Source organism: Protopterus annectens, chromosome 2.part0, assembly GCF_019279795.1.
Source record: "Protopterus annectens isolate FY-2018-M chromosome 2.part0, PAN1.0, whole genome shotgun sequence".
NCBI lineage: Eukaryota > Metazoa > Chordata > Ceratodontiformes > Protopteridae > Protopterus > Protopterus annectens.
The window spans coordinates 863,121,328-863,138,156 of record NC_056728.1 but is presented as its reverse complement, the minus strand read 5'-3'; the positions used below and the strand labels follow the sequence as shown (position 1 = coordinate 863,138,156).

The window sequence follows — 16,829 nt, the reverse complement described above, 5'->3', positions numbered from 1 at the left end:
AGATAGGCAGAAAATACAATAAATGCTGTATGTTACGACTAATTGCTATCAAAAGCTAGTACACTTGAGTGTATTAGCCTGTTGTTTAACTTTTAAGCAAAACTTAAACAAGCAAGTGCAACAAACAATTCAAGCTATTAAAACAGTAAAACAGGAAATAACAGAATAAAACAGGCAGAAATAGCAATCGAAAGGCTTAAAAAGTCGAAAATGCAGAAAAATACTTAGAATCTGGAAAGTTTGTCTTTCTGGTCTCTGCTGCTCTAGGAACTCTGCTGGACACCACGAGGAGCTGTGCTGAGTTCTCTATAGCCAGAAAAGCCCGCCAAAGCGTGCTTTATAGCAGGGGGCTGGAAAAGACAGGAAATGACCCAAAATGGCCAATAAACTACAAGTTACTGCCTTAAACCACTCCTCTGAGGACAAACAGGCAGCTCAGTACTCCCTACTCCCACTAGTGAGTAAAGAAACTACCCCTTGACCAAACAAGGAAAATGGAGAAACACAGGAACCAAGACAAAGCCCAGGGATCAGCAAATCTGATCACTGGAACAAACTATTAGGAAAGTATGGAAAACAAGAGTATTTTTTTTGTTTTTTTTTCAAGTTTTTTTCAGATAGGCAGAAAATACAATAAATGCTGTGTTTTTCAACTAATTGCTATCAAAAGCTAGTACACTTGAGTGTATTAGCCTGTTGTTTAACTTTTAAGCAAAACTTAAACAAGCAAGTGCAACAAACAATTCAAGCTATTAAAAACAGTGCCCCAGCAAATAACAGAATAAAACAGGCAGAAATAGCAATCGAAAGGCTTAAAAAGTCAAAAATGCAGAAAAAAATACTTAGAATCTGGAAAGTTTGTCTTTTCTGGTCTCTGCTGCTCTAGGAACTCTGCTGGACACCACGAGGAACTGTGCTGAGTTCTCTATAGCCAGAAAAGCCCGCCAAAGCGTGCTTTATAGCAGGGGCTGGAAAAGACAGGAAATGACCCAAAATGGCCAATAAACTACAAGTTACTGCCTTAAACCACTCCTCTGAGGACAAACAGGCAGCTCAGTACTCCCTACTCCCACTAGTGAGTAAAGAAACTACCCCTTGACCAAACAAGGAAAATGGAGAAACACAGGAACCAAGACAAAGCCCAGGGATCAGCAAATCTGATCACTGGAACAAACTATTAGGAAAGTATGGAAAACAAGAGTATTTTTTTGTTTTTTTTTCAAGTTTTTTTCAGATAGGCAGAAAATACAATAAATGCTGTGTTTTTTCACTAATTGCTATCAAAAGCTAGTACACTTGAGTGTATTAGCCTGTTGTTTAACTTTAAGCAAAACTTAAACAAGCAAGTGCAACAAACAATTCAAGCTATTAAAAACAGTAAAAACAGGAAATAACAGAATAAAACAGGCAGAAATAGCAATCGAAAGGCTTAAAAAGTCGAAAATGCAGAAAAAATACTTAGAATCTGGAAAGTTTGTCTTTTCTGGTCTCTGCTGCTCTAGGAACTCTGCTGGACACCACGAGGAGCTGTGCTGAGTTCTCTATAGCCAGAAAAGCCCGCCAAAGCGTGCTTTATAGCAGGGGGCTGGAAAAGACAGGAAATGACCCAAATGGCCAATAAACTACAAGTTACTGCCTTAAACCACTCCTCTGAGGACAAACAGGCAGCTCAGTACTCCCTACTCCCACTAGTGAGTAAAGAAACTACCCCTTGACCAAACAAGGAAAATGGAGAAACACAGGAACCAAGACAAAGCCCAGGGATCAGCAAATCTGATCACTGGAACAAACTATTAGGAAAGTATGGAAAACAAGAGTATTTTTTTGTTTTTTTTTCAAGTTTTTTTCAGATAGGCAGAAAATACAATAAATGCTGTGTTTTTCGACTAATTGCTATCAAAAGCTAGTACACTTGAGTGTATTAGCCTGTTGTTTAACTTTTAAGCAAAACTTAAACAAGCAAGTGCAACAAACAATTCAAGCTATTAAAAACAGTAAAAACAGGTAATAACAGAATAAAACAGGCAGAAATAGCAATCGAAAGGCTTAAAAAGTCGAAAATGCAGAAAAAATACTTAGAATCTGGAAAGTTTGTCTTTTCTGGTCTCTGCTGCTCTAGGAACTCTGCTGGACACCACGAGGAGCTGTGCTGAGTTCTCTATAGCCAGAAAAGCCCGCCAAAGTGTGCTTTATAGCAGGGGGCTGGAAAAGACAGGAAATGACCCAAAATGGCCAATAAACTACAAGTTACTGCCTTAAACCACTCCTCTGAGGACAAACAGGCAGCTCAGTACTCCTACTCCCACTAGTGAGTAAAGAAACTACCCCTTGACCAAACAAGGAAAATGGAGAAACACAGGAACCAAGACAAAGCCCAGGGATCAGCAAATCTGATCACTGGAACAAACTATTAGGAAAGTATGGAAAACAAGAGTATTTTTTTGTTTTTTTTCAAGTTTTTTTCAGATAGGCAGAAAATACAATAAATGCTGTGTTTTTCGACTAATTGCTATCAAAGCTAGTACACTTGAGTGTATTAGCCTGTTGTTTAACTTTTAAGCAAAACTTAAACAAGCAAGTGCAACAAACAATTCAAGCTATTAAAAACAGTAAAAACAGGAAATAACAGAATAAAACAGGCAGAAATAGCAATCGAAAGGCTTAAAAAGTCGAAAATGCAGAAAAAAATACTTAGAATCTGGAAAGTTTGTCTTTTCTGGTCTCTGCTGCTCTAGGAACTCTGCTGGACACCACGAGGAGCTGTGCTGAGTTCTCTATCGACAGAGCAACATAGTGGAGGAAGATAATAAGAGAAAGAGTAGAGTAGTAGAGGAGGGAAGTTGTAGCTTGGTGGAAGGATAAAGAGCTGAGGAATATGTGTTGATTGGGAGAGTGAGTGAAAGTGAAAAGTGATGGAAGGGGTGAGGAGTGAGTGTACTGGTGGAAAAAAAAGGGTGTAGTTTAGTTAGGTATAAAGGAAATGAAAGCGGGGGTAGGTAGGAATGGGGGTAGGGTATGGGAATGGAGCGGGGGTTGGACCGGTCTGTCGTCAGCATACCACCAAAAAAAGCAATCAGTAAGTTAGAACTGACTAAGCTTAAATTAGATACCAGGCAGAATCCGAGTTAAGAAAAGAAAGGATCAGAGTCATATCATGGAAGGGGCCGTGACTGTCAGTATGAGGTACAATATGGGTCTAAAATGGAGAGTTAGGTGCGTGTGTGTGTGTCAAGTTCCTAGCTGCCATGATGCACAGGGAAAAACAAACTACCACGCTGCAACTATCTACTCTACACAAAAACTGTGATATGAACTAGGGGAAGCCATGTTTAACAACTACATAGTAAAGAAATAAAGAAGCAGATGGTCCAGTGTCAGTCTAGTAGGAAAAATAGCAGGCACCAATTTTTTTCAGCTGACACATGCAAGGGGTGGAGATATCTGGGTGAACAGATGAACAAGCAGGCAGGATTAACTAAAAAATAGAAAAATAAATAAGACAAAAACAAGAAAAAAATAGTAAGTTAAACATGAAAAGCTTATCCAAAAGGTACCAAAAATCAACTAGTAAACACAAAAGGTATCAACTAGTAAACACAAAAGCTAAACATGCACTGAGGGAGAAGGTAAACATGAAATGAAAAAGTAGCTAAGCCCTTCATAATAAGATAGCATTAGAAATATTAGCTGCCTCTAAAACACAGAATTATAAGCATTTACAAGTAGACTAGCCTAAGCATCTAATTCAAATATAAAAAATTTAACATAATATCTATGTTTACAGCATGGCATTTACAGTAGTCATAAACCAAAGCTAATGCCAGACAACAAATAAAACATTAGTCAGTGGTCAGGCAAATAATACAGATATTCATAGAAATATATGTAGTTGATGCTTTCAGAAAAATGCAAACAAACTAACATAGCCATAATACAAAGTCGTGAGCTAGCACAGTAATGCATACACTGCTGGTAGTACGCACCCAGTAATATGGCAGATATATAGCCTTTTTTTAAACTCAATAAACATACAACAGCCAAAATACAAATATTCAACAGTACTGTGTTGACTGATAGCCACAACTAACAGTGTAATGAAGTAATTATACAGTTTAAATACAACAGAAATAAGCAGCGTACTGCGTGTGTCTGTGGACTCTGTGAGACTAACAGCAGCAAGGAAATGCTTGAAACAATGGCGGCCTGGAAACAGGAATACTATCTAAGCTTTGATAGGCCAAGGTGGGAGGGACCAGATGACTTCTGTCATCAGCACACCAACAAAAAACAATCAGAAAGTCTAGAAATTACTTTAAGCTTAAATAATATACCAGATAGAATCTGAGTTAAAATGTAAGAAAAGAAAACATCAGATTCATATCATGGAGGAGCTGTGATTGTCAGTATGAGGTACAATATGGGTCTAAAATAGAGAGCTAGCGGTGTGGGGAGGGGGGTTCAAGTTCCTAGCTGTCGTGCTACAAAGGGAAAAACAAACCACCACGCTGCAACTACCTACTCTAGGTAAAAACTGTGATCTGGACTAGGAGAAGTCATGTTAACACCTACAAAGTAAAAAATAAAGCTGATGGTCTGGTGTCAGTCTAGCAGGAAAAATAGTAGGCACCAATTCTTTTCAGCTGACACATGCAAGGGGTGGAGATATCTCTTTGAACAGGTAAGCAGAGCAGGCAGAATTAACTTAATCTGGTCAAGTATCCAAAATCTTACAGTAAAACCACTGAAATAATGGCTCATAAACACCACTAAGGCTTTATGAGACAGCAGAGCAGTTAAAAGTGAAATAAAAGAATATGGGAGGGTACTGGGAACAGGAACAGATTTGGAACCCTTCTTGAATCCAGAAATATAACAGCTGCATCTTTTATAAGACAAAATACTTATGGAACTCCTAGACTCTATAAAACCTGTCTGGTTTCTCAGGAGCAGCGCCTTTTATTTCTGGTTCCTGGGAGGGTACAAGGAAAGTGTTCTCCAGAAATCCCAAAACAGGAGGAATAGCCACAGACTTGGAATCACCCAGATCCAGCAATTTAAAGTATATTTTCTGTTTCTCTGATGTCTCCTTTCCTTCCTATTTGAAGTGCTCTTTAATTTTATCAAGTGTTTCTCCAAGTGAAGCCAGCCCCATGACACAGACGGACAAAGTCCTGACTACAGTAGAATTAACTCAGTCCTCAGGGTAAAGTGCCTCAAAGATAATAAGTAATATAATCCAGTGGAAAAATAGAGAGGCAGCACCTGTTTTCAATCGTTTGCGTGTTAGGCATACTATAAATCATAATTTGACCCATAAATTCACTTTCTTAATGATGGAGTTGATAAAGAACATCAGACTAGGGAATATTAGGAATCACACAGAAACAGAAGAGAACAAATGGATTCGTAAGCTACAAACAGATAGAGAACATGAATTAAATGAGAAAATTTCTCTGAAACCTTTCCTAGCAGATAGACCATTCATTCACTGAGCATATAGCTGTGAATTAATTTCCATATATAAGAAAGGCATCCATTTTAAGTTTAACTTCTTGACTACACATTGTATTTGAACCACTTTTTGCTTTCTAGATATGTGCAGATTCAGCTAATAGTTTATACTAGATCTTATTTAGTCATACATATATATGAGAAGTACATCTAAACAGTTATATCATACTGGAGATGAAAAATATATATACTCTCCTTTGTATATTATTTAGTAGGTGTCAATGAGATGTCCTTAGATAGAACCAAAAATGTTATACTGTTAAGCACACATACAATGACTTCTCCGATACTGAATTCTTTAAAGTTTTATATACTTTTATAGATCAAGTGATTTGAAGATGAAGGTATACTCCCATCAAGTTACATTTTATAAACATTGTTTTTTTTTATAAATAGTTAATTGAAACAATTGATTTTAACTAATTTTACATATAAATAGTATTACAGAGGAACTTTGAAATGTTGGATATTATATATATATATATATATATATATATATATATATATATATATATATATATATATATATATATATATATATATATATATATATATATATATATATAAGTAAGAAACTTGTTCAAGACAGACAGCTAAAAGGTTTTAATTTGAAGTAGTAATATATGTATTAGGGAATAGTTTTTTTAAAACCACACAGTGGTGTGACTGGTTGAATAATGAATTAGTGAAATATTAGGAAGTATTTAAACTGATACTTTTGCTGGTGAAACTATTAAGTCTGAAGAAGCGTTCTTAGGAACATGAAAGCGCTTACTTATTTATATCTGGTTGTATTTTATGGGAATAAAGTCTCCTTCGCTTTTTATGGTGCTGCCTCTTGATTTCTCCATTAAAGTCTTGACTACACTGCAGGTGACCTATGTTCAACTAGCAGCTCGGGTGCCCACAGGAGCTGGCAAAGAAGAATGGGACTGAGAGGCTGTTGCCTGGTCACCCATCCTTTGGGGAGGGGGTGGCTCTGTCTCACCACAGGGTAACATCTAGCAGAAGCACCAGGCATTACCTAGTGGATTTCAAGCCTGAGGTGCTCTTCTCCTTTTAGTATACTTACATGAGTAGCCAGGGGATATTTGGTATGTGAAGGCATGCTTTCCCTTGGAAGAAATCAGTGGTGGAACTAGGAAGACCGGCTTAAGGGGACGGTGATCCCAAGGGAGTACATAGCCTACTTCCCCAGATCAACAAGATGGCCTTATCTATACCACTTGTCTCTCACTGAGGAATGGAGGGACAATCAGAACATCTGTGCAGGAACAAATGGTCTGAAGGGCGCTCATCTTGCTCAGAAATGCCTGGTCCCCTCCCCATGAATGGGCCAATTGAGTGCCAGTATTGAATTGAAGCCATCATATGAGATCCTGGGGGAACAAAAAAGAGAGATTTCTTCTGTTGGAGAAGCAGTGGAAATAGCGTTTTCTGTGTCACTATCATAAGGAGGGGGGGGGGAGTCATCTGAGATGGCCCCAATGGCCTTAGCTGAAAAGGGGTTTCACAATCAAAGGGGGGAAGCCATCTGAGATGGCCCCAATGGCCTCAGCTAAAAAGGGGTATGACAACCAATCAAACTTTCCAAGTAAACAAAACACAAAAAAATAAATCTGAGAAAAGTATTCCATGTCTCCCCCCCACAATGCCTGTGAAGTCTTGTTCTACCATAGCAATTCAGAAGGACTCCACACAGAGAGAGATATGTACCTGGCTGCAGGCTTTGAGAATTCAAGAAACCTTTAGCCAAGGCAATCAATTGTTCAAGGAAAACCTAGAGTTGGGAAGAAGGTAAAGACCTGCACAGTATCTGGGACACAGACACCTGCAGGGAGTTTGGGCCTGGTGATCTGTGCTTCACCTTTTGGGTCTTCTCATTCCACTATGGAAGTCTTAGCTTATGGATGGAGATGCTGAAATCCATTTCACAGCCCATAATGTGCATTTCACAGCCCATAACGTCCTCTCCTCACATGAATAGAGGGAATCTTGTCCTCCCCTTCAGAAACTGTAATGCATGTCATGGAAGCTAATCCTTACTCTCTGGTTTAGTAGTACATGCTAGGTTCCTTTGATGTGATGGTGTTGGAGGCCTCAGGAAGAACAGATGCATGATCTGGAAGATGCAAAAGCACCTCATTGATGCCTTCATGCCCGGACCAACCAGGTAACCTGGATGCATAAGTCATGTGTGTCCCTTTCTGTCCTCTCCTTGAAACATTTCTTTTTGGGTGAATGTAGGTGGGCAAAGATAAAAGTGAGGATGCCATCATGGACCAGCTGAGCCACAAGCCTCTTCCTGTCCAAATAATGTTAAGGAGAGCATTGCTAACTTTTAAGAATTTTAGGGGTGAATCCTTAACGGACCCTACGGTCCCTCATTCTCATGCTCTGGACCTAATACAACACACAGTGGTGATTGTGAAAGTCTTTTGGGGAATTTGTCTACCACAGATACACTTAGCCTACTTAGGCTCTGACATATGACCAACACGACTAACAAAGCTAATTTTAATAAAATAAAACATAATAAAAGCACAACTAGAAAAAAAAGGACAAGGATGCTCCTTAATGGGGTACTTATTTGTCCTGAGATCAGGAGCAGGCTGAACCATGACAGACAATGGACAGCAACTCTGACATATGCAATGTGAACTGTGGCAAGAAAGATTCAATATGCATGTGCATTTTCTAGTTTTATAAAGGAGACACCTGACTTCTCACAGAATGACAGAGGGTGGCCCTGAAATCTGGAATTCAGGCAGAGTATTGCCAACTTTTGCAAAGAAGTCCCAGTAGTAAGGACTACCAGAGTGATCTAAACACAGGCTACCCTTACTAGGAATTAGCACTTGATGCTAGCTGGTAGATTTAAAGCAAAACAGAAGACTGAAAAGTAACAGGAATAATTCTGGAGGATTTAAATTTTACCAATAACTGAAAGTTTTGCTCGAGGTTAAGACCTAATTTGCATATTCATATCTATAGTTAAAGTGCACAAAACATGAGAAATTTGTCTCTAGTGCCTTTTACCTACTACAATGCTCAAATAATACGTTAATAAGGCAATAGAAAATCCTAATAGGCTTATTCTTATTCAGAAACATATTAGAAATAACACCAATGTCTGAAAAGTCCAGGGATACAGTGGGATAAAACTCCTCTCATTCCCCAAATATTATTATCTATCTCCAGTCACACAACAGTGGGGTATAAAAGGAAAACTCCACTGGTGCTGAAAGCAGTTCTCAGCAAATGTACTTAATCACACTAGTACTCTCTGAAAGAATGCTCAAACTACTTTGAGGCTGTCATTTATAACTGGCTGGACACAGACATCCAATAACTCCCTCTCCCTAGTTGCCACTACTACAAGATCTTCCTATCCCATTCTGCTGGACAATCAGACCTTATTACTAAATTATGCCTCATCCTTAGTTGTAATCCATCTCCAACAAAATGTTCCACCAGTACACCTCCATTCTGTAGGTCACTATCTCGGTGTGATGGCCATTCATCTAAATCTCTACTATGTTTATTAGTCTGTAGCACATCCTTATCTAGGATGAAATTTGCAGAAAACAACAAGTTGCCAATGATTTGTAAATCACATGAAAAGTTGCTTATGGGCATGCTCTGGCTGCATAACATTTAAAAATGAGGAATATTAGAAATGCAAGGGCTGTTTTCTCTTTCAGACGTTTCCCACGGAAATCAGTTAAATGGTTACAAGAAAACAAATGTAAGATACCCACAATAAATGACAAGGAATTATACTGACTTCCACAATGTGTGGATGGGAAAGAACCGAGGGAAAAAAGGTAACCCTTTTGAAACAGGCACACTAACACTGAAAAGTGTACAAGCTAACATGCACCAAGGAAAACATCAAAAAAGCCTGCTTTTGGATTAAAACTACCTCAAATGTTAGGACAGTGGCAAGATACAATAGCAGCTTTTAGAAGCTTCTTTCAAAATTAGTACCTGGGCATTCCTACAGACTAACAATGAAAGAAAGCTGTAAAAGCTGAACTATACCGGAAAACAAGCAATGATCATAACTGGCAGTTTGGCACTGTTACTCATGACTAGCACCATGCTGTAATTAAAAGTTAAAAAGGGTACTCTAGGATCTTTGGTTATGATATTCTGCTGACACCCAAATATGTTTGGGGCATGAAATTAAAAGCCATACCCTAAGTAGCCTTAATCCCCACAGGTTCTCTTTAGGGGATGGGGTCCATGGGGCTTACAATGCCTACCAGTAAGATCAATGAGAGAATCATACTGTACACAACCTGTTTTTGATGTGTCTGACACACAACACATTCTCACAGCCAGCTTACAGTTCCTATTTGCTAAAGTAACAAAAGTTCTTCCTACCTTGCCTAGCTGCTGTAGGAATATCAAGTGCCTTTCTTCAAACTGTGAGGGATCCTGATTGTCAAAGGCTCCAGAAAAGCCAAATCCACCCACTCTCATGTTTGGCAATATGTCACTTTCAGCCAGTAGTTCATAATCTACAGAAGAAGACAATCAGTTACTATATAGCTGGGATTGCTGGAAAATATTAGCAGCATTTACAACATACATTTTCAAACAAACATCTCAGTACAGTCTTAGAAATAAAAACATGAAACCATACAATGAAGTAAGTAATAAGTCAATTAGTGTTACTGTTAAAACATAGGTAAGTTCAGCAAACCAATAAATTGTGATTCTAGCATCTCCCAACAACCTATGCTAGTCTTTCTCCACATCCCTCATTTTTAAGATGACTTACCACCGAGTCTTTGAAATGCAATCTATGTACATACTACTACATACAACCAAAGCTCATTACTTTGCAAGATCTTACTTTTTGTATTGTACATAACTAATCACCAATATTGCATTTCTCTAAACATTATCATTGTCTTGATTTATATCGTACATATATATAGCTAACCAAAGCAACATTTCTTTTCAGCAGTGTTGTTTCTGCTGTTCAATCAACTGCATTTAGCATACCTGCTACTAAACTGCATAATTTCTCAAACTGTTGATAGTTTCTTCTGTGTGTTTTTCACCAAGTGTGAAAATAGAGCCTCAATGTTATGTAATTATGTTTTGGCGTCATGTTCCAGATGTGGCTGAATATGGACCTGTATCAGTCCACTCCTGTGATTTACAAGCACATAAATAAATAAATACATTATAATCTGCACATGGCACAAGATGTGCAGAGTGAAAACAGTGCTTAAGAGCAACAGCTGGCTAGTTGAGAGCCACTTAATCAAAAAACATTGCCTAAGCACTCACAGACTAGTTTGCTTACTGTAAAACACACTTATCATAAATAAATTCACAGGCACACACATTCAGCCAACTCAGCACTCAATATCCACGACTTGGACACCACATAAAGCCACCCTTTTTATGCAGGAGCAAGCCCCCTCCTTTTCCCCCAAATTAATAGAACAAATCTCTGGGGTAAGTATTGCTTAGGTCACAGAGCTATATAAACTCCTATTTTGCACCACATTCTCACCAACCCCCAAATAACTGGCTCACTCAAAAACATACATGCGCACTATTCACCCAGACACACACTGCAACCAACATCCACACACACAGTGCACCAGCCAAATTACCAATCCCCTCACTTAATCAGCTGTTCACATGCAAGCACCTGAAGGCACACCTCACAAGCAGCCATAGCAACCTACATACATACAGTGCATAATAGCTGTAACCCACAAGCTCACTACTTCCTCTCCAGACTACATGCATACACAACAAACTGATCACTCAGACACCAAACACTCCTCTTTCTCTCAAACCCCACCACATGCGCAAAAGCCTTCAGACACAGCACCCTTCCAACCATGCATCAAATTCTCAAACACAAGGAACTCACCTTTCCTGCACTTAAAGACACATTCAAATTCACAGACAAACTTTCACACAGATGCAAAAGAATAATCTAAATAACCAGGATCTCGCAAATATTGTTGATGAAATTAGACTCAATCACTTCACTGCATGTGTTCCATGACACTGTGCTTGGCAATGGTAAATTTCAACAAACCAAAAGTCAACCATCAGGGATACATAAAAAGCATCCTTAAATTTTAAGAATTTAAATCAGGATAAAAACTGAAGCACTGTTTGAGGCTCTGAACTCATCCATAACATGCACAAAACATGGATATATATTTTTTTCATCATTTTCTTTTTTAGGGTATTAGCTATATTCACTATTCTACCCAAATGTTTTTACTGCTGTTGTTAGTATAGTAAACTTCATTACAGTTTTTTTAAACTAAATGCCTTAAAGGGTGAAAGGAATGGTACTTTAGCTCAATGAAATTTGCTGTCAGTAGCATATTCAGCAATTTAACATTAATGCAACAATATTATGTGCCAAGAGCACAAGTGAAAGTAGGCAGGTAATTTGCAAATGACGGCCATCTGTCTCTGTTTTCAGGGCTGGCTGAACAGCAACACTAGAAAACGCAAGACTTCTCTAGAACCAAGCCTGCACCTGGTAATGCTGATATATGAACCAAGGATCATACTAGGAGTCTAATCTCGGTGTTTACTTCAATAACCATTTCCAAGTAATACAGTGTTATTACTGGTACGTAACACATTACTGTTAATCTCAACCTGTTACACAGTTACTGCATCTTTAATTGAAGCCAGTGAAACACAAGAAAATGCACTCTCACTTGGAAAAATAAACAGATACTTCCTAACTTATCCAACCCTGCTGGCTGAAATAACAAAAGGAACAGAACCTAAAAAAGTACAATGTTTCAGGCACATGGAGTCCCAAAATCATAAAAATTCTAAGTGGATTATGTGCTTCTTGGAAAAAAAGAAAGAGTTTTGTTTAAATATGCAGCTATGAGTCAAGCACATCTGTTTTACAAACTATACCCTTGCTGTCAGGAGGTCCATATGTAGCAGGATCTGAAAAAAATACTTATGAAAATCTGTACTTTTGCTTCTTTCCACTAATGTAATGAAACTTATTTTCAAAGAATCAAAAACTTGAGAATAATTACTGCCACTAAATGAACTGCAGGATTCCTACAGGTCTGCAGTGTACAGATTTTGACAACCTGTTACAGTGTTCACATTATTGTTGCTGCTGTATGCTGCAAATCTCCTTCTCAGCAGCCTGTACAGAGCAGTGAAGTGCATTCTTCAGAGTGGAGGCACACACTGATCCTTTTCATTGCCTTACAGGTAAGGCTGGTCAGACTAATAAGGTATACAACTACGTGGGTTATTTGATATCCCACCCTTGTGCAGGGGGGTGACTGTTGATGTCCTCCAGTTGTCCAGCATATAGACTTTTCAGTATTAGCCTTCAGCAGGCCATGGGGGGGGGGGGTTAAGGTCCTGTTTCAGGCTGGCCAGTAGACATCCTGGTATGTTATGTGGCTCCACAGAAAAAATCTTCTCAGCCTTGGGTAGCACCTTGAGAACATATTCTTGGAAGATTTGTGTAAGGGGTGTAGATGAAGGTATATGATCTGAGAATGTTGTGGGGGGTGAACCTTAAACTAAATTTACCCACTAGTAGATTAGCTATGATCTCTAGGTCTGAGCAGGTGGTATTACTAACTCTGTAGAGTGCTGGGCAGTGTTTCTGAGGTTTCTAACAGCTCAAGAAGGCTTTGTGATTGTTTTTTTCCTGGGCGACTATTTTACTTCATTTCTGGCTTTGGTTGATTTGATCAGGGATGGGAGCTCCCTGTTAAGTTTAACAATGATCTATTAGATCTACTATAGCAGCCTGTAAATGTAGGTTAGCTTCTGAGGCTAAGGACAATTCTTAACCTTTCTTCAGGTATGTTAAGAAACTAAGGGAAAAAAGCTAAATTGCTTTGAACTTATTTAAAATGGTACCATCAAATCACACATTCAGATATAGACATTGCCAATACACTAGCAAATAAAGTCAGTCCTAATTTTACCCCAGATACTTCTTTCCAAAACCCACATATCCCTGAATGCATCAAACTCCCTATTATCACAAAGGAACAACATACTTTCTAAGACCATGGGGCCAGATAATATGTCTTTTTTTTTTTAATAGTTCTAATTCACTAGGAGTGTCCCTCCTAAAACTGTTTAACCTAAGTTTAGCTGCAGGTTTTGTCCTTGATGTTTGCAAACAGTAGTGGTGATGCCACTGCAAAAGAGAGGGCCCATCACAGACCCCACAAAATACAGATCCATCAGCCCGAAGAGCTTCACCCACAAAGCCATGGAAAATAAAAGTCTTTCGGCTTTTCCCAGTTAGGGGTCGCCACAGCGGAACTCCGGTCTGCTCATGATTGGCAGTGGATTTTACGGCGCAGAGTTGCCAGCCCAATGCCCAACCTTCAACGAAGGCACACCCATTCACGCTTGCACCTACCTGTATGTCTTTAACTTCACTCGACCGCGAAGAGGACATGCAGACTCCACACAGAAGGTGCTCCAGCCAAGAATCGAACGGGAGAACCTCTTGCTATGAGGCAACAATGCTAACCGCTGCACCACCGTGGCTTACACAAAGCCATGGAAAGTATTATAATAATAAAAAAAAAAAGTTATGTACCCACCATAACCTTTCATCTGTGTTGCCCATTTTCATTCTTCCTCAACAATTGGGTTTGGATCTAACATGGACATTACCTTCAGCTCATGGCCACTGAAACTCTTGAGCTCCTCCCTTACCCATAATGCTCTAGCCCCTAACATAGCTCATATCTTGTTTCCTGGCTTATTGAATAAAAGGAAATATTAGCATCATGTTAAACAGAAAACCATACCTGAAGCTCAACATAAGGAAAAGTGGCTCCCTTACAAGGTCTCTCTCTCCCAAAAAGTCATTAGTTCAAAGGCAGGAGGTTGATCGGAGAAGAGCTGAGGAAGAATGAAAATGGACAACACAGATGGAAAGTTAAGGTAAGTAACTTTTTTATATGTTGTCAATTTTCATTCATTCCTCAACAATTGCGACAGAGTCCCCAGCTACTTGAAATCCCGGAAGGACTTTAAGGAAGGATACTCCTGAGCACAGTTGAGCCGAAGGCTGGTCTTCCTTTCAAGACCAGATCTAATTTGTAATGAGTAATAAATGTATGAGGATTAACCCAAGTAAAAGCTGCACGTGTATCGTTCATGAAAGTCCTCGATAAAAAAAAACTGAAGATGTTGCCATGGACCTGGTTGAACTGGCTCTTAAGTTTTTAGTAAGGAAAGGCCCAATTTGTTATACACAAAGGATAAACAATCGGTTAGACATCTGGCTAAGGTTATCTTTGTGACTGGCTTGCCTAATTTGGAATGTACAAAGGAGACAACAACTGATGTTTTTCTAAAATGTTTTGTTCTACAAAAGTAAAAACGCAACCGTTTGTGATTGTCCAGTAAGTATAATATATATTCCTTTGTATGTAAAATCTTGAAAACAAACTGGCAAATTAATAGATTGGTTCATATTTGAGTTTGACACAACCTTAGAAAGGAAGGCAGGATTGGTTCATAAAGCCATCCTATCCTTATGAAATACTACATAAGGAGGTTTAGAAGACGGTGCTTGCAGTTCTGACAATCTTCTACTAGAAGTGAAGGTTACCAAAAATATAGTTTTCCAGGTCAAAAATTTTAACTCGCATTTAGCTGTTGGTTCGAATGGTGAATTAAGGTTTATAATACCAAATTTAAGTTCCATGGGGGAGTTGGATACTTACAAGGGGGTCTCAAAGTAAGTGTACCTCTCAAAACGGCTTTACAAAGTTTAGATGAAGCCAAGGAGGAGTTTTCAATCCCTACATGGAAATTAGAAATGGCACCTACTTGTACCTTAATAGGTTCATAGGTTGGTACTAGGCTATCAGCCCTAGGGCCTACACAAGCCTAGAAATAACAATTCCCTGGCTATTTCTTCCCACAATATTTACTACACTGGACCCGTGTCTACCAGGGCAACTGATGTGATCCCCGAGGTGAATTTCCTATATAGGTTCATAGGTTGGTACTAGGAATAAACAGCCATGCAGATCTTGAACCCAGGACCCCATACACCATAGTAACAGCAGTCAACCACCAAGTCATCACAGTAGTAGTAACTGATGAGCTGGCTCCTTTGTTGAAAGTTGTGTCTAAAAATTCAAGGAGACTATGCATTGGTGCTGTAAGACAGTCAACATGTTTCTGCTATGATCAAAAATAAACCTCTTCCATTTACTTCTATAAAGTTTCCTAGTTGGAGCCTTGTGGCAAAGTACAAAAGTATATGTCGAACGATAAAAGACAGCACAGGTTGTCTGGCTGTCAATGGAAGTGGAGAAACCATGCGATCAGCTTCAGGTTTGAGATATCCAGATGAATCATTCCTGTCAGGTGAGACAGAAGTTCTGGAACTGGATCCAGACTCCAAGGAGGGGAGACTAGGTAAAGTCAAAGGGAGGGGAACCAAATTTGTCAAGGCCAATAAGGGGAGATGAGGATGAATTTACTCTTCAAAACTGGGATGATTTCTGCAGAAATTTGGGAATTGGAGGATAAATACAGAGGAGACCGGGGGGGCCTATTGTGTAGGGGAAGAGTGTCTTGGTGACTCATCTGGTGGGGGGATTAGGGCAAAAAGTCTGCTGCACTTGCTGTTTAGGGACGATGCAATTAGGTCGCAGCGTGGCTGACCCCATTAACAAAAAATAATTTCTGCCACTTTCTTGTTGACAGACCTCCTGTGAGGTAGTAGAATGGAACTGCTCATCTTTGTCTACTATCACACTGGATTTCCCCAGAATGTGCATTGCTATCAGAAATCAGAAGGATGAGGTCGCCCATTGCCAGACTCGGAGATCTTCTCAATACAGAGGGTAAGATCTGGTTCCTCCTTGTTTGTTGATGTACCAAACTACAGACATATTGTCTGTTTGAACCGCAAGTGTGCTGAAAGGGAGAGAATCTTGGAAAGCCTGCAACACTAACAGCAGTGCTCTCATTTCCAGGAAATTATGCAAAGTGGCCTCTTCAGGGGACCACGTGCCATGGACGTTTTTTCCCAGGAAGTGCCCCCTCCTCCAGCCAAACTAGGATGTGTCCGTGGTCACTATTGCCTTGGGTTGAGGAAGAATGAAGGGGTGGTCTTGTAGAACCTGATCTGAGCAAATCCACCACCAAAGGTATTTTTTGCATGCTTGGATAATTCTCATCTGCGTGGACATATAATGATGAAGAATGGACCACTGAGTTGCTAACATCCATTAAAGAACCTCATATGAAATCTTGCTAGTGGAATTAGAACTATCACTGCACAC

General features: G+C 39.3%; 1 protein-coding gene across 1 annotated transcript in view; it reads right to left on the bottom strand.

Moving 5' to 3' along the window:
* Window positions 1-16,829, bottom strand: part of JAK2 (Janus kinase 2) — a 2,444,284-nt gene that overhangs the window by 327,756 nt on the left and 2,099,699 nt on the right. The window contains exon 23 of the mRNA XM_044060357.1: window positions 9,901-10,037. Coding sequence (XP_043916292.1) covers window positions 9,901-10,037 — 137 coding nt within the window. The remainder of the gene's footprint in view (window positions 1-9,900; window positions 10,038-16,829) is intronic.